General features: G+C 38.6%; 1 protein-coding gene across 7 annotated transcripts in view; it reads left to right on the top strand.

Annotated features, from left to right (window-relative positions):
- MAP3K2 (mitogen-activated protein kinase kinase kinase 2) overlaps positions 1-14,820 on the top strand; it is a 65,917-nt gene extending 51,097 nt beyond the window's left edge. For all 7 annotated transcript variants that reach the window (XM_087819938.1, XM_087819939.1, XM_016201713.2 and 4 more), the window contains 4 exons: positions 219-350; positions 5,286-5,415; positions 10,586-10,763; positions 11,495-14,820. In XM_087819938.1, the coding sequence (XP_087676064.1) occupies positions 219-350; positions 5,286-5,415; positions 10,586-10,763; positions 11,495-11,720 (666 nt within the window). In that variant the 3' untranslated portion in view covers positions 11,721-14,820. The remainder of the gene's footprint in view (positions 1-218; positions 351-5,285; positions 5,416-10,585; positions 10,764-11,494) is intronic.
- The last annotated feature ends 3,625 nt before the right edge of the window (positions 14,821-18,445 follow it).

The raw sequence follows: 18,445 nt of genomic DNA, 5'->3' as shown, positions 1-18,445 counted from the left end.
TTCCTCTTAATGCTCAGTTATATTCTCACTCTGATTTAGTATAGCTTTAGCATACCTTCAAGGACTGTTATGAAAGTTATTGTTTAGAGACTTAAAAATGTTTATTCCTTAGGAAGTAAAACTTTCAGAATTAAATCACCTTGATGGTCAATGAAATTCAAATTTTTTACTTTTACTAACAATGCTGTGTAGACTTAACAGTGAGTTCTGTCTTTCAGGAAGTAAATGCACTTGAGTGTGAAATTCAGTTGTTGAAAAATTTGCTGCATGAACGAATTGTTCAGTATTATGGCTGTTTGAGGGATCCCCAGGAAAAAACACTTTCCATATTTATGGAATATATGCCAGGGGTAAGTTAGTGTGTCCTTTGAAAATAGACATGTTTTATTTAAAGGTTTAGTTGAGGAAGGAAGAACAATAAAACTTTGATTATAAAATGTTATACCTAGTTAATGAAATTTTGGAAGAGTTTTAAATAATTAGTAATATAATTTTATTTTCTGTCTTCATCTATCTTTGTATTTTTTAACTCACTTTTTAAATGCTGATATATACTAAAATAGGTTTCAAACATCATCACAGTTCATCCTGCGATTTCTCTAAGAGCCTTAAAAATATTCATAATAACTGCTTTGTCCAAACCAGGATCCCATTCAGGACCCAGTGCATTTAGCGCTATGCCCCTTACTCCTCTTTTAACCTAGAGCAGTTTTTATATGACATAGATTTGACATCCTTATTTTCTGTAAACTCCAAGTTAGATCTAAAGTCTAAATTAGACTCAAATTCAGCATTTTTGTTAGAATGCATCATAGATGATGCTGTGTACTTTATGTTGCATCCTGTTGGGAGATACACAGTTTTGGGTTATTCATTATTAGTGATGCTAAGATTAACAGTGAGATTAGGGTGCTTGACACCCTGATTCTTCCATTGTCAAGTTTTGTTTTTCCCTGAAGACCAGAAAGTAGTGAGTTAGAGAGTGGCATACAGTTCCTTTCCAGCTGTCACCTAATGTTTTTAACACGGATTGATAGTCGTCACCTCAGTAAATGATTTTATTAGGAGCTACAAAGTGTGACTTGCAAACTCTGTCATTCCTTCTATGTTATTTTATAATATGTAGAGTACATTCTAATACTAATGACTTTCAAGATGGCGGTATATTTACTTATTTCAAAGGACATGCATTTCGCCCTGGCTGGTTTGGCTCAATAGTTAGAGTGTCAGGCCGTGGACTGAAAAGTCTCTGGTTCGATTCCTTGTCAAGAGCATGTACCTCGGTTGCAGGTTCAGTCCCCTGCCTCGGTTGAGGCACGTGCAGGAGGCAACTAATCAATGTGTCTCTCTCACATGTCTGTCTGTCTGTCTGTCTGTCTCTCTTTCTCTCTCTCCTTCCCTCCCTCCCTCTCTCTCCCTCCTTCTCTCTCCCTCCCTCTCTCTCTCCCTCCCCCTCTCCTTCCCCCTCCCTCTCCCTCCCTCTTCCCCCTTTCCCCCTTCCACTCTCTGAAAAGCAATGGAAAAAATATCGTCAGGTGAGGATTATAAATAAATAAGTAAATAAATAAAATAAAAAGACATGCATTTCCATAATTTAATAGGCTGTACATGATTTATGGGTCTTTAAGGGAATAGCTTATTAGAATTATATGTAGAATGTACAAAGTTGCAGGGTAAGATTATGGATCTTAAAACTGGACCAGCATGTGATAGTAATGGTTTTAACGTACCCAGTCTCACAAGAGCAACAGCAAACTTTTTGTTTCTGTCATCGTGAATTATTAACTGTTTATAGTGATACCATTGTTAGTCATTATTGCTACTTTTATTTTCATAGATTCTGTTGGCAATGTAAATGAGTTCTTAAAAAAAATCTCCACTTGGAAAACAAACTGGTGGGATGTATTAAAGGTCATAAAAATATTGAAGCCTTTTGACCTGGTAATCTCACAGCAATGTATTCTACAGAAGTAACCCAAAAGAAGGAAAAAGCTGCATACATTTATTTTAGTATTACCTGTGATGGGAAAAAAAGGAAATTCATTGCCCATGGTGGAAGTAAATTATGATGGCATTGTCCAAGAGAATATATGTTAAAAATTAAAATTGTGAAGGCTATGCAGCAAAGTTGGAGAAAGTAATTACATAAGAGCAGAAGAGAAGAAAATGCTTTTTTTAAAAAGTTCTTAGTGATTTTTAGAGGGAGAGTAAGGGAGAGGTAGAGATAGAAACATCAATGAGAGAGAAACCTCTGTCAGCTGCCTCCTGCACACCCCCTACTGGGGTTGGAGCCCTCAACCCAGTCATGTGCCCCAACTGGGAATCGAACCAGTGAACCAGTGACCTGTTGGTTCATGGGTTGATGTGCAACCACTGAGCCATACTGGCTGGGCATAAAATGGTTTTTAATAATGATTATGATGTATATGTCTATATTTTAAATATATCTTTATTGATTTCAGAGAGAGGAAAGGAGAGAGAGGGAGAGACATCAATGATGAGAGAGTCATTGATCGAGCCCACAACCTGGGCATGTGCCCTGACCAGGAATCGAACCCCGATCGCCTGTATCCTAGGTCAACACTCAACCACTGAGCCACACCTGGCTGGGCAATTATGATACTTTAAAAGTATCTGTATTTGGACAAGGACAGAGAAACTTAGAAAAATGAAAATGTGTTATGTTGGGATTGTGATTTTTTTTTTTTTTTTTTTAGATATATCTTATTGATTTCAGAGAGAAGAGAGAGGGAGAGAGATAGAAACACCAATGATGAGAGAGTGATTGATTGGCTGCCTCCTGCACGCCCCCCAGTGGGGATGAAGCCCATAGCCTGGGCATGTGTCCTGACTGGGAATGGAACCTTGATCTCCTGGATCATGGGTTGATGCTCAACCACTGAACCCCACTGGCTGGGCTGTTTTTCTCTTTTATTTAGGTTTTCATCACTGAACTATTTCATCACATAAATATTTAAATTAATATAGAAAATAATTATGAATAACTGTGATTAGAGACCCAGATTGTTGAAGATAAAATTAATAAAACAGTTAATTGGTTAGAGCTGATTTATATCACAGATGGAAATGGTTAATCTTTATATAGTTAGCAACCTTAGGACTAAACTAGAACTATTCAGGAAGAGTGTTAGATCATATTTCTCATTAGCTACACTTGGTTTTATAAAAGTAGCTATCTCTTCAAAGTATGGGCTGCCATTCCTTGAATTTGAAAAGTACGTTACCAAATTGGTTGTAGTTCATTGACAATCTAAATGAATTGCACGTATGGCAAGCCCATGGCGTGTTTGGGCTGGACGTACATGTTGCTAGACTTTCCTGAACCTCCAGGTTTGTGAATGATGCTATATGATTTATCTCATTAAATTAAGTATGCTGGATTCAAGATTTGCCAAAATTATCATTCTGTTCTTCAGTTTTCTCAAACGTAGCGTTCCATTCCTTGGTTTATCTACAACTACTTTCAGTCTAGAATGATTATTTTATTTTCAGTACCTGTACTAGCAGTTGATTTATCTGGTATTTTCACACATTCACACACACACACACACACACACTCTCACACTTTTTTAGCTTTCACAGTGCTTCCCAAGCCATTCCAGTTGTTTATACTGAAGAAGGTAACATTTTTATGGCACACATAGGTATAAGGATGACACCAATGGATCTGTTAGTGCCCTCAGCCACTGGCCCAGCTGCCTGAGGGTTTAAAGGATCCATAAGTCCCTCACTCATTTGCAACCTACAAGTATTTGGGGACTTAGTGTTTGGAAAGCTCAATACTAGCCAGGTTATTTTGTGTATTACTTCAAGTAAAGGCACAGTAAGTAGACTAAAGAAACAAGCCACACTTACTGATAGATGTGGGGCTTGGCTGGGTTCACTCATTGCCTGAGGCTTTCCTTGAGTTTGCAGCCATGGCCAGCAGAACTGCCTCTGTCTGCCCCTTCAGGGATAGCTCGTGAACAGTGGATGCAGCAGAGGGTTAAACATGTAACATCCAAGGATCTATCTACATTTATGTGATGAAGTACATACATTACCAAAATTCAAGGAAAGGCAGAAACATTTGAATATATTCTTTGTTTAAAGAAAAGATTTGTCCCTCAGGAAGCACTTACCTTCCATCTTTTAAAGTGGTTTATTGTTCACCAGATTTGCACATTGGAATCAGTAGGGCCGCTTTTGTGAAACTCAAGTGCCTCTCACTGCGACTGATTCAGCATTCTGAGAGGTGGCACCATCCTGCCTTAAAAACACTTAGGAAAATTTGAAATTTCTCTTTAATATATTTTCTCACGTTTTGAGCTAGAATGTTGAGTATATAAAGGAAAACCTTAAAAGCCTCATGTGTTGCCCTGGCCAGTGGGCTCATTGGTTAGTGTTGGTCTGCAGGTTTGATTCCCCGTCAAGGGCACATACCTGGGTTGCAGGCTCGATCCCCTGGTAGGGGCACCTGTGGGAGGCAAACAATTGATGTGCTTCTCACATCAATGTTTCTGTCCCCCCACCCCCACCTCCCTGCCACTCTCTCTAAAGACCAATGGGAAAAATATCCTCAGGCAAGGCTTAAAAAACCCCCAAAACCCTCACGTGTTTGGATTATCTCATCATACTCATTTTTTCTCCAGAGAAATAAATGAGCAGATATCAATAAAACACTTTTAAAAATAGAAGAAGAGCCCTGCCGGGCGTGGCTCAGCGGTTGAGCATCGACCTAAGATCCAAGCAATCAGGATTCAATTCCCGGTCAGGGCACATGCCCGGTTGCGGGCTTGATCAGTGACTCTCTCATCATTGATGTTTCTGTCTCTCTCCCTCTCCTTTCCTCTCTCTGAAATCAATAAAGATATATTTAAAAAATAATAATAAAAATAGAAGAAGAAAAAATAATTAAGTAGGACATATAGGAAAACAAATAGGAAAAACAAAAATATAACCTGGGCAAAAACGATACAGAAGTACTAAGGAATCTTTAAAGCACAGCTGTGAGGGATAGGAGACAGTAGAACCAGCACAGCCATGGAAACACGGGTCGAGAACCGTCTTGAAGGCCTCCTGTAGCTGGGACGACGCTCTCCCACAGCCCAGTCAGGGAGCAGGTGGGGTGTAAGGGGTGAGGTGGCCGATGTGCTCTTGCTGAGAATCCTGTGCTCTCCAACTAAAGCTTCCCACTGATAAGCTAGGATTCTTCTAAAAATAGAGATTTAATACAGTGGTTTTCATTTCAAACCCTACCATAGTTTTCTTTTGTTTTCTTTTAGGGTTCAATTAAGGACCAATTAAAAGCATATGGAGCTCTTACTGAGAATGTGACTAGGAAATACACCCGTCAGATTCTGGAGGGTGTCCATTATTTGCACAGTAATATGATTGTTCATAGAGATATCAAAGGTAGGTAATGAGGTATTTTTTATTTTAAGTACACAGTTCTTTTGTGTGTGAATATGAATGAAACGAGTAATATGGTTAAGAAATGTAACATTTAAATTAATACATCTGCCTTGAAAATACCATAGGAAACAGTTCTGCTTTCTCATGGACTCAGTCAGTATTCCAGCTTGTCCTGATGTTCACGTCTCCACAGTGGGCAGCTCCCCTGTGAGATTCACAGATCAGTCAGGTTCAAGTGATCATAAAAACTGAGACCGTGTTTCATGTATGGAGCACAGGCTTAGAGTGTAATGGCTAAGAGAGAGCTCTGACACTAGATGGCCTTGTTCTTGGCTTTATCTGTCATTAATCGCGTGCCTCGCACAAGACACAGAGTCCCTCTCTGCCTCCGTTCTTGTAGTCAACAAGGATGCTGGTAATGCCCAACTCATGGGATTCTCATAAGGATTAAATGAGTTAATCCATATGATATACTTAAAATAGTGTCTGGCATGTAGAAAGCATTCAGAGAGCCATGGTGAGAGTGTACTTTATGTCGAGATCATATTTCATTAAAGCCCTTGGAGTGGGTGTTATTACCTGGGGAGAAAGTAAGAGGGAGGAAGAGAGCCTAAAACTGAGCTGTGGTGAACTTCACCGCAGTTAAGCTTACTTTTTAAAACTCAGCTGTTTTCAGGGATCAGGTATGTAAGGTAAATGCATGAAGTGAGACAGAGGTGAGTGGTGATGTGTAAAATTTGAGGGTGCTTAAAATCCTGTACTGCAAAGCATACCTGGAGGTTTGAGTCTATAAAAACTGAAGTTTGGTTCCATAAATATTGGGTTGTGACCCCAAATTAAACGATGACTCCATTCAGTCAACTGATAACAATAATAAATATACACATATAAAAATAATAAAATACATTTTTATTGGTCTTCCTGAGGGCTCTTACGAGCTGCCAGGTATTGACAGCCTTCCTGTGGTGACCACATCTGAACATGGCCATGTTTAGGCTGAAGAGACACCTCTGACCAGTGTCTGATAATGTGGTAGAATCTGCTGCAGGTGCCGAGCCAGATCCTGTGCACGAGAGGAGCTACTAGTGAGCCAGAGAATGAGGAGGCTCGTGATTAAAAGAAATAGGAGCCTGTCTTTCATTTCAAGACCCACCCAGCTTAGGCAGACCTCAGTTGTCAAGTACAAAAGCTGATAGCTTAAGGAAGCACATAGGGAAATTATTCTATAAGGAATGATCTCTGTTCAAGCCAGTCTCTCTTTAGTAATCATGCTGAGACAAGGTAAAGGAACCAAGGGGAGCTATTGCCATGTGGACCTTGCCAGAAGGAGTGACGAACCATATTGGTAAAATGAGGAGGTTAGAAACAAGCTGATTTAAAATCATTATAGGGCAAATATATTGACAGGAGAAAAGGTATAAAATTAGATGGGCAAATGGTCACAAGTTTGTAAAATAAAAGTATAACCTAGAAGAAAAATTTTCATATGATTAACAGTGGTTATTTCCAAATGGCAGGGTGAGTGATAATTGTTTTCTTTGGCATAGTTTTTACTTTTTCTCTATTTCGCAAATTTTATGAGAAATTTTTACATTGTAAGGGAAAAAGAAAGATAGTTGATGACTTTTAAGTTTAAACCTGTGAGTTTATGGGTTTATGAAACAGGCTAACAACTAATTGATCCTTATTGCTAAGGAATGAACTCATTTCACAGCAGATTCCTTTATTCTGCCTTTCTTTTACTAATTACACCATTGAGGACCACACAGTGGATGAAACGAAACTTGTCTTTATAGAAGTATTTTGACTAACAAATGAAGAAGGAATGATGGAATAGTGCCAATTTACAGCCGGTAATGAATTAGTAGGTATAAGCATTAAACATGAACAGCTGCTGACACCTAAAACAGAGACAGTTGAGCATGACATACTTCCTATCACTTGGACTACATTATCATATCTATGAAGTAGTTTTGCAAAAAAAAGGAGAAAAGAATCTGAGTCTGATCAAGCCTCTAGATTCAGCTGTCAAATTTTAGAATTATAGAACGTATCTATCAGACAGATGAACATGTTAAATATGATGCCTTGGGATGGAGTCAGCAAAACCTAGACAGTGGGAAAGCTACAGGCAAACAACTTAGATTCCTCATAAATTGCAAAGGAAAAAGACTAGAGGGAGCTTTCGATTGGGAAAGACTTAAAAGATATATTGAGTCTCAGTGTATGGAACTTCCTTGGCTTCTGATTTTTACAAAACTGTAAAAACCACTGAGTATATATTTAACATTATTAAGGAGTTGTTATCCATCCTGTTAGGTGTAATAAGAGTCATTATCTTTTAAAGCTATGTATTGAATTGTTGATCGTGATGTCTTGAATTTGTTTCAAATAATATAAGATGGGAGAGGGAGTGGCTGGCAGCACAGTTGGGGAAGATTTCCAGATGGTTGTTGGGGTTTGGAGATGGGTATGTATACTATTCTGATTTTGTGTGTGTTTGAAAAATCTCCTTAATAGTTTGCTTTTAAGGTATCCAAAATAAGTTTTGAAAACTTAGGAGTCTATATTGGGAACATGACTACACGTTTTCTACCCAGCCCTTTGTATGGATGGGCATTGATTCAACCTTGGTGATTACTCCTCAGAGATAGCTCTCCCTGTCTGTGATCTGCCTGGGACTGTGCCTGCCCAGCTTGTAGCTAGTAAAATCTGGCTTGTTTGTTGTCCTTCCCCTGGTTAAATATTTTAGAGATAGTGGCTTTATGACCGAGCCCTCTTTACATGATGCAGAGTGAGATGTTCAACAGGGTAGACAGTGCTGTTCTACAGAATCACCTGTATGTGTCTCACTTGGGCTTCTGGCATGCAGAGAATGCATCCTATCCCCCCTGCAGAGAGGCTGTGGAGAGCCCCATCCACTAGGCTGGGCATTTGCTGGGAGAACACAAAGACAAGTACAGAAGCTCACAGTGGGAATGCACAGGATACATTCTCTCCTGTCCAAATGTAGCTTTCCTCCACTATTCACTGTCCTTAGAGGCCATTAAAAAAAAAGAATAAGAGAATAAGGATTTTTAAAAATATAAAACATGGTTAAGCCCTGGCCAGTGTGGCTCAATTTGTTGAGCGTCATTCCATACACTGAAAGGTCACCGGTTCGATTCCTGGTCAGGGCACATGCCCAGGTTGTGGGTTCGATCCCCAGTCAGGGTGTGTATGGGATCAGTGTTTCTCTCTCCCTCTCTCTCAAAAATCAATAAAAAAAATATTTACAAGGCCTTTCATCATTTCCCCTCACTCAAAAAAATACATAGTTAAGGTTACAGGAGACTTAAAAATAACAAAGTAGCCCTGGCCACTGTGGCTCAGTTGAGTGTCATCCCATGCACCACAGGGTTGCTGGTTCAGTTCTAGGTCAGGGCACATGCTTGGGTTGCAGACCTGGGGGGCCTGCAGGAGGCAGCTGATCCATGTTCCACTCTCACATTGATGTTTCTATCTCTCTCTCCCTCTCCTTTCCTCTCTCTGAAATCAATAAAGATATATTTTTAAAAATTAAAAAATAAACCTGTGGTGACCCCCCCAAAAAAGATTATACACAGATAGCTTTATTTTCAAGAAAGAAAAATAAGTAAAATGGATATAATATTAATGAATTTATCTCATTTTCTATGGACAAGTAAAATGAAAATGATCATAGGGAATTTGCTAAAAGGATGTGTTTATTTACACATAAAAAAATACTTATCAATGAGTTAAGACCAAAGTAAGCTCTATTTTAATGCAGGACTGCCCATGTATTATAAGAATCATATATTAGACTTGAAGGAATAAATTAAAAAATTAGATAAATTGCTTATTTAAAAACAGGTAGTTTATAGAAAAAGCTAAAAATGAGAATAGAAATAATTTACATAAGATAGAAACAAGACTTATAATCCCAGAAAAGAAGATTGAGTTTTAAAATGACAAATAAAGGGGAAAATAGAAAATAAAAAATAAATGAACTGAGCATCTGAATCATGGTCTCTGATATCATTAAAAGTAACCAGGCTCCTTGGAGAGATGTCTGACTCTAGGACTTGAGCAGGAAATATACAGGTAGAACCTGGAGCATCTAATAATGCCTGAAAGTAAGAAGATGCTAAAACCACCCCCAAACCAAAAACAGACAAGAACACAATGATGGGGTTGTGACAAAGGAACACAGGAGCCAATAGAAAGAGTTCGCAATGGCCAAAGCTGGAACAGTGTGAGCAAAAAAAAGTCACATTGGTTTATACCCCAAAGTATAAAATAAATATCCATGTGTTCATACTGATGCAAACAAATGGTCGAATAAATAAATGAGAGAGAGAAGACAAATCTCTTGTGCAGAATAATTCCAAATAATTGATGTATCTACTCAGCCTGGAGTGTTAACTCCTGCCTCCTTCGCTGTGGGCTGCGCACGGTGAGCCCTTCACAGAGTGTAGTGGGGGGGAGGGGGGAAGACACTTAACAATGGAGAATTCAACAAATTACCTCAAGCCAGGCAGTCAGTCTATTTATAATAAACTAAGTTTGTTATAAAAGTAAATGAAATTTTAAAACAGAAAGCTCTAAGAGAGCTTAGAAAAGATTTAAAATATATAGAAATTGAGAAGTAAAATTAATATAAAGCAAAACCCAATACTTAGAAAAACTATAAAATGTCAGGTAACTAACATTATGTTATATAGCAGGAGAAAAACATGCTAGAAGTTTTGATTATGAGGGTGCCTCAGGAACATTTTTCTTCTCAGGGAAATAAGCTTCAGCCACGAGCCTCTTGCTCTGTGACAGAGAAACCAGGCCCAAGAGCTCGCCGTTGCTTTCCATCCTGCTCTGGGCCCTTCCCCTTTCTCTTTCCCCCTCCCCTCCCTCCGCATCAGTGCTTTTCAATGGGAGAACCTTCCTCTTAGGTTTTAAAGCACACGCTTGACTAAAAATTTAGAATTTGTCTTGTAAATCCTGAATGCGCACTGTGTGACTGGCATTGCAACAGGTACTGTTTGGAAGATGAAAGTCAGCCCTTTTGGAGACACATTCAAAAGTCTGCTAAATTTAATTCTCTGCTGCTGCTCTTTTATATTACATTCCAAACTGGCAATAAAGATAATGAAATAAGGATGTTTCTTATTTTTAGGTGCAAATATTCTGCGAGATTCAACTGGCAACGTCAAACTAGGAGATTTTGGGGCCAGCAAACGGCTTCAAACCATCTGTCTTTCGGGGACAGGAATGAAGTCTGTCACAGGCACGCCCTACTGGATGAGCCCGGAAGTGATCAGTGGAGAAGGCTATGGCAGGAAAGCAGACATCTGGTAGGCTAGATGCGGGGTTTGCCTGAAACACCTGCCTCACTTATTTCCACCAGGATGGAAATTACTGAGCCAGATTTCAATTAGCTTTTGTACTTCTGAAATAGGATGTCAGGATTACAAGGATGAATATTTTAATATGCCTCTTGGAAACGTAATTATTGACTAAACAGACTTCTTGAACCCGTCTTCGTTTCTTTATGAAGGATTTTATCTTAAGCAATTTCAACATCAGAAAACTATTTTTCATTTCCCTGAAGAACTTTAAAAGTAATTAATTTTATTGTTAGTCTCTTATAATTCAGTTATTCTTTAATTGCTTAGTCATTTTAAGCTAGAACATAAAATGGCCATTTCCTACTTCCTGTCAGAAAAGTTTTTAATAGGTGCTCATTTTAGGCACCTAAAAGCAAACAAAGGATTTTTAATATTTGTATTTATAAAATAAAGGCCAAAAAATTATACTTAATGTCAGTTTAGAGAATTACATAAAGCAAAAATTACAAAACGAGTAATGCTTTATGCTTAACCATTGAGTCAGTCCTTAAATTGTGGCTTATTTTCATTGATTCTTATGTTTAAATTATGTTATATATATTTATAACCTTTTGATGAAACTAAACTTGAAATCGAGTCATACATGCATATGGACTTCACTCCGTTTCTCATTTTGTAGTTAACTGTCTCTTTCGTGATGGCATCATTTGTGTGACGTAATTGAAATCTCTCTCTAGGAGCGTGGGCTGCACTGTGGTAGAAATGCTGACCGAAAAACCGCCTTGGGCAGAGTATGAAGCAATGGCTGCCATCTTTAAAATCGCCACTCAGCCAACAAACCCAAAGCTGCCACCGCACGTCTCGGACTACACTCGCGATTTCCTCAAACGGATCTTTATAGAGGCCAAACTGAGACCTTCAGCGGGTGAACTCCTAAGGCACGTGTTTGTGCACTGTCATTAGCAGCTAGCATCCTCTCCTGTGCCTCTGCCTGGCTCCCATCGGTTCAGTCACCTTCTCTCTGACTGCACTTTTCTTTTTTATAAAAAAGAGATGGGGGAGAAAAAAAGACAAGAGGGAAAGTGTTTCTCTTGATTCTTGGTTAAATTTGTTTAATAATAGTAACCTAAATTTTTTATATTTAATCTTTTTTTCCCCTTACAAGAACTTGAAACTTTTTTTTTTAATTTTTATAATGTACTGATGTGGTTCAGAGATTGTAAAGCACTTTAGTACAGGGCCACTCTTTCTCGTACAACAGATCATTTGGAATACCTAGAGACTGTAGTCTTCCTCTGTGTCACTGACAGACTGGTGGTGATGGAGAGACCTGGAAAACAAGAAGAGAATGATATGTACTTTGTAGTTTTTAATGATAGTATTTAAAATAGATTCTCATTTGTGGGTTTGAGCCCTAAACTTGAGTTTAGAGTGGGTACACAACTTAAAGAATATAGGTTCCTTCTTATATCTGTATTCTTTAGATCCCAACCTCTGTATACCAAGCTTTTTGCTCAGTAGGAATCTTGACAGAAAAAATGAATTTCCAGGAGGTATGTTTATTTGTTAATCCTAACCAGTGTAATAAGCAAATACACTATAAAAGGTCCATGTTAGTGGAGTCTATAAACCTTGTGGGATAGCTTTCTGTTTTAAAAAAAAGATACTATTTTATTTTAAAACAGATATGGGAAGTCAAGGAGCAAATCCAAATTAAATGACAAAAGGAGGTTGCTTTAATTAAATGTGTGAGCAGTAGAAGAGACCACGTTTGCCAATCAACAGAAATAATGAAAAACAGAACTAAGTGTTGTTTAGTGTATTTTAAACTGTGTTCTTTACGTGAGGGAAAAAGTCCAAAATTAAGAGAATGGAGAAATAATCAAAATAATGTATATCTTCCTATTTCTAGCTCCTGATTCCCCATAGGTAACATTTCTTAGGAACTAAGAGTTTAACCTTAGTTAAACTTAGAGTGTCCATGAAGCTAGTGTCATGAGATAAAACCCTTGTTCTTGTGATCACAGAATACTAAAGCACCTCAAAAAACAGAAAAACAGTGGTTCTCAGGGTGGGGTAGGGCTAAGTTTCTCTTGGCATTTGGCAGTGCCTGGAGAGGGTTTTGGTTGTCACAACTTAGGTGGATGCTAGTGGCATCTGGTGAGTGGAGGCCAGGGGTGCTGCTAAACAAACCACAGTGTGTAAGGCCAGCACCTCCTGCCCACAAAGAGCATCCTGCTCAAAGTGTCAGAGTGCCAAAGTTAAGAAGCCCTGTGGTAAAGATCAACTTCTGTTACAAACTGATAACAGCCCTTGACAAAGCAGGTTCCTTACAAAAAGTAACCTTCAGAGAGAAAGTGATGTAATGCAGGATGCGTGTCTCACAAGAGCAGACGCCACTGCTTCAAGTCGGGCGAGTGATCTCAGCACATTAGCAGTCCGTCCTTACCAGCTGCACAGTGCACCCAAGTCAGGAGCTCCCGTTTTAGAAGCAAAATGAATTTAAACAGAGCTTATTGAACTCAGCTGCCTGTATATATTCTTTCCTCAATCAGTTTATAGTTGTGGGAGAAGAAAAGCATATCAAGACAAGTGTTAACTACTTTATAGGAAGGTTGAAACTGCCAGGTATTTCTAGTGTTATGTGCACACCAAGAGGAAGGACGGTGACTGGGGAATTCCACTGTATCTCATGGAGTTGTGCTGCTGAAAAATATGAATGATATCAGCAATGTGGCCGCTTGTAATGTTTTTCAGTATATTGCAGCAAGTGCTAAGTACTTTATTTTTAAAGGTCTAGAAAACAGTAGTCCTCCTGGAGGCCCTCAATGTGATGCCTTTAATGGGGGACTCAGGTATTTTATTTTCTGCTAAAAAGTATGATCTTTAGGGACTCAGCTGTTTGTATCAAGGCTCCCATCTGCCATTCCCTGTAGGAAATTTGGGATTTCACCGGCTAGCCTGAGAAGAAGTCAGAGCACAAAGATCCCCCCACATCCTATAATCAAAGGCAGCGCCTCACCAGGAAGAATATAAGTCTGTGGTCCCTTGCCTGAAAATCAGTGGTCAAATCCTGTGCTGTAAACATAGTCCCCAAGGATATGGATCTGTTATTTTCTTATCTTTTCTAAGTGAAGGCATCTCTTCTACTTGAGCAAGATCATAGTATCTGGACCAATGGGCTTTTCCTCTGTTTCTTTGTCTTGTGTGTTTGTGATTTGCTCCTGGCTCATTTTTGATCTGTCAGGGTAGCCAGAGGTGCAGAGCATGAGACAAACGGCCTTTAGGGAGAGATCTTGGGAGACTGAAACCCAAAGCAAAACTCTTTGCTTTTTTTCAGTCTCTCTTTTATTTTTAAGTGCTCTAGAAAGTAAGTCACCTGAAAAGAAACTACTGCTTAGACACTGCTGCAGGAGACCTTTGTTTTATAGGAAAATATTATTAGCTATGGGAAAATATTGTTCTGTATGTAAAGACTTAAAAATAGACTGGTAGTTTACAGAGTTATTATATAAAATGTGATGTGAATTTATTTTAAACAAGTTGTAAAGGTACCAAAACCACAAGAAAAGTTAATATATATAAAAGCTACGAGAACAAAAAAGCTGGAAGTGGGATGAGGTGTGGAAGACAAAAGTAAATGTAAGAAAGAAGACTTTGAAACAGAACACCGTTATTTGGGGCAGTTAAATATAACACTCCACCTTTTTCTCTCTCTCTAATGTATGGATCAACAAATGAAATTTGAACTTTTTAAAATGACTCTAAATGTATTTTGTTTTTTAAATGCACAACTGATTCTTCTATACTGTCACGTTCCTTTGCTGAGGCTTGAAGTGGTCAGACTGCTGGCTTGTGCCTTCACAATGCGTTCTGCGTGGACCGCGGCCGACTTTGGTGCTGGAGAAGATTCGCTGGCAGTCTTACCTGTGCTTTTCAGGAAGTACCTTTCTACTTAGGCCTTGAGAGAGTCAGAATGGCATGACATAGGTTGGGCCCAAAACAAGATCTTTTACATTGCAAACAAAGTGTGCTGAATAAAAGGCTTGAAAAATACGACTGATGAACATTTTGATCGTAATTCTTTAAAATGTGTTTAAAAATATACAGACTGAAATTTTCAGTATGAATATCTTGAAAAATCTTCCATTTTCTCATTTACAAAACATGTCTCTAACCTGAAAAAATGGTTAAGGACTGTTGCCTTAGAAAGTTTTCAAAGACATCATCAGCCCTACATATTTACATGGAATTGGGATGCACAGGCTGAACTACAAAAAATTAAAACTCATTTTAGAGTAACTTGAATTGGCTTTCTCTTCAGAGTCTTTATCTCATTTTCAGTAGAAACTACATGAAAAGTGAAATTACTTGTTTAGGGTAACTTTCGGCTGCTCTACCTCTTACCTGTCAGATCTGGTCGGTGGTGTTTCTGAGGTGGAGTTGTGATAAGGTGCATGAGGTCATTAAGAAAATCAGATCTGAATCGTTTATAGGCATGACCAGGCTTGGGTTCAGAAGCCAAGATGTTGCCACATGCACACTCCTTGGTCTACTGCACAGTTCTGAGCCAGGGTTTCATCTGGAGGCCAGGGACCAATAGCTTGCATATAAAATCACCTGATGTCAATCAGTTATAGTAATCTATCAATTTTTAAAAATAGGGTGAATCTTTTTTATTTGTTTATTCAATAATTATGGCTTATTGTGTCAGGTACTAAATTAACTTACAGAGGCCACTGTCTAAGGAGGAAACATGGCAAACAAGACCCCAAGTGAAAGTTCAGCAATGATGTTCTAAATTCTTACTATTTTTTGTGATGTACGGAGATAGCAATTTTGGGTAATTATTAGTGTTATAAACTAAAATATCATTAACAACATGGATTAAAAGTATTCCCAAATTAGAGAGACCTCCCTTTGGCCAAGCAGCCTCTCTCTCTTGGGACACCCTCTTATAAAACCCAGCCTCTGCTCAAACAGTTCCAGCAGTGGAGGGCATTTATTCCACAACATGGTGGTTTTTCCTTGTTTCTTTTAAAGAAAAAAATACTTTATTTTGGTCTAAATTGTTAAAATACCTAAAACATTTGCTGGAAATTGAATTCTGTCAACAGTGTTATTTATGCTAAGATCAGGACAGTTTCTTGAGACCTTACTGTTTTCTGTTAAGTTTGACTTTTGTTACAAATGTAATGTTCATATTTATTTGAATTTTAAGATTGGTTAAAGGTTAATGAAAGGCAATTTAATTGTTAATTTTTGGTAGTGCCTTTTACTCTGTATGCCTTAATTTTATTTTATATCAGTAATTCACATTATCCATGGAATTGAAGTTTCCCCCCAAAATCAGTAGTTTCAAGAGTTGATTTGGCCTTAGACTGTGTATTGGCCCTTAAATATTTCTTAATGCCTGTTTCCTCCTCCTACCCTTTTCTACCTCTTTTTTCAAATGTTAGAAGACAAACATTAGCATTAGTCTGTGATAGACAGACTGCAGTGTCCCCGTGAACTGAGATACGGAGAGAGGTGTTCTCATTCTAAAGAGACACACAGTAAACTCTTTTCCAGGCGGGCTACTTGATTTTCAATCACATTGACACTGCCCAGATTCTTGGTATATCATGGTTCAGTTACAATTATCAGCAGAGGTAGAATGGCTGTTTGGCCCTAAAGAGGTTGTTTAAATGGTTTACAAATGTTAAGGCAATGAGACTTAGGGCAATGAGCAAGAAATCCAGGGGTAGCGAATTCTCTGTAACATTGTGACGAGAACTCTTACTTTTCTGTGAAGTGTGTGTGTATGTGTGCGTGTGTGTGTGTGCGTGTGTGTGCGTGCGCGCACACACGCAGTGGAGCAGGGATGGGAAGAGAGGCAAGGAATGAATGTTCAGTTAGATTAGCTTCTGTTCTTGGAGGAACAACTCCAGTGTGTATGACCTGCTGATGGTGAGTGAGTGTATTTGTCCTCGGGTAGGAATGCCAGCACATTTTCCACAAGTAACTAGTGCAAGTGATTGTTTAATAAGGTATTTATTGTAAGTTGCCAAGCTGTTGGTTGCTAAAAATAGATTAAAAATGAATTTGTATGTGTGTGAATAGCTTATATATAATCCTTAGATAGGAAGTAATTGATCTTGCGTGTTCTTCATGAAATCTTTGGGACAGAAATTCTGCCAGACATTGTCAAAACAAGTTTCCTTAGCTTGTGAAACGTCCAAAAGGAAATTTCCTTACACCTCTTTGGTTGCCTGGGGAGCACATGCTGTGAAGCCCCTGCTCCCACTTCACAGTGGTCTTCAGCTTTGCTTGACTTCCGCCTGAGTTGTGGACAGGATGCCATGGCAGGTGTGGGGAGTGCCAGAGCCAGCCGTTTCCTGCTCGCGCCTCAGCGCTGTAAATGTCAGGAGCCCTCGAGAGTCTGGAGGGCCTTCTCAGTGATGGTGAGAGTGGACATGATCTGGTTTCAGGAGGTTGAGGGAGGAGTCCTCGCTACCGTAAAGAAAAGAATGCATCTTACCTGTTTCCTGCATGCAGTCTTTTATGTAATTTTTCATGTTTTTCATACTTCTGCATTTTAATTGACAGTAATGTATTTGTTAATCACAGCAAAGGCATTACATCGGTGAGTCCTGTTACTTCCTGTGCCTCATCACTGTTGTTTGCATTCACAATTGGTGTTATCAGAATCGCTTTAAACCAAAGCTTTTATATTCCTCGCACACATTGCCAAAATGATTCACACTGTTACTTCTGCCCACCTTTAAGCTAATAGGATAAAACTGATCAAGTAGATACTAGTAGAATTTGTATCTGACCTATCCTTCAGGTAAAAGGAGAGGTGCTCCGTGTTTGCATTTAGACATGCAGAATTGACTTCAGCTATTACAGAACTACATAGACGTTACAAGCCTGAGCTATACACGTGCCAGTATTGTTAACATCAGCGACCATGGACACTGACTCATGATGCCTCAGATTGGAAGTGTGCTTTCTTCTAGTGTCTTAACATTTAGGAACTTATGATTGACTTGAGGGGCATTTCAGGAAAGCTGTGAAGAAAAGTAAATTATAGGCATTTTGGAGCCTAAGGAGGAGTCTGCATCCCAATATGCATGCAGAATTTGTCCACAGTAAGGATATCTGAGTCTCTTCATGACAGTTGAAAACAGTAAAGTTTGTGACTATACTGAACAGCACTTTTATGCTCATTATTATTTTTTTAGAATTTTGTTTTTTAACTAGTGGTGATTTTAGCATTAGCATTACTTGGTGGGGAGAGATAAGTAACAAAATTACATCATAAACTCTAGTAGGTACTTAGACTCCAAACCATTTGGACATATTCTAATTTTTCCAAAGACTTTTTCCCACCTGGAATATGGAGGGAAGACCAGTGGAAACACTGAGCTAAAAAGATTAACGGGCAAAAGAATGGGCTTGTGGGCCAAACCCCTGCAATATACCCTGTTCAAGCAAAATGTGATGTCTGAGGGTAAGAATACTTCTTTAAAAACAAATGATTGTTTCTAATACAATGTTAATTAGTAAAGGTTTACATTTTTTCTATTGCTGTTGGTTTTAAAATTTGCTGCATTCAGAAATATTACAAAAGTTAATACCAGAAATACTTTTAATGTTGGACATCTCTTACATTTCACATGGTTCTTTTTATTCAAATATCATTG

The sequence above is a fragment of the Miniopterus natalensis genome, chromosome 8 (assembly GCF_054644295.1).
Source record: "Miniopterus natalensis isolate mMinNat1 chromosome 8, mMinNat1.hap1, whole genome shotgun sequence".
Classification (NCBI taxonomy): Eukaryota; Metazoa; Chordata; class Mammalia; order Chiroptera; family Miniopteridae; genus Miniopterus; species Miniopterus natalensis.
The sequence above is the reverse complement of the archived record's forward strand: the minus strand, read 5'-3'. Positions and strand labels throughout refer to the sequence as shown.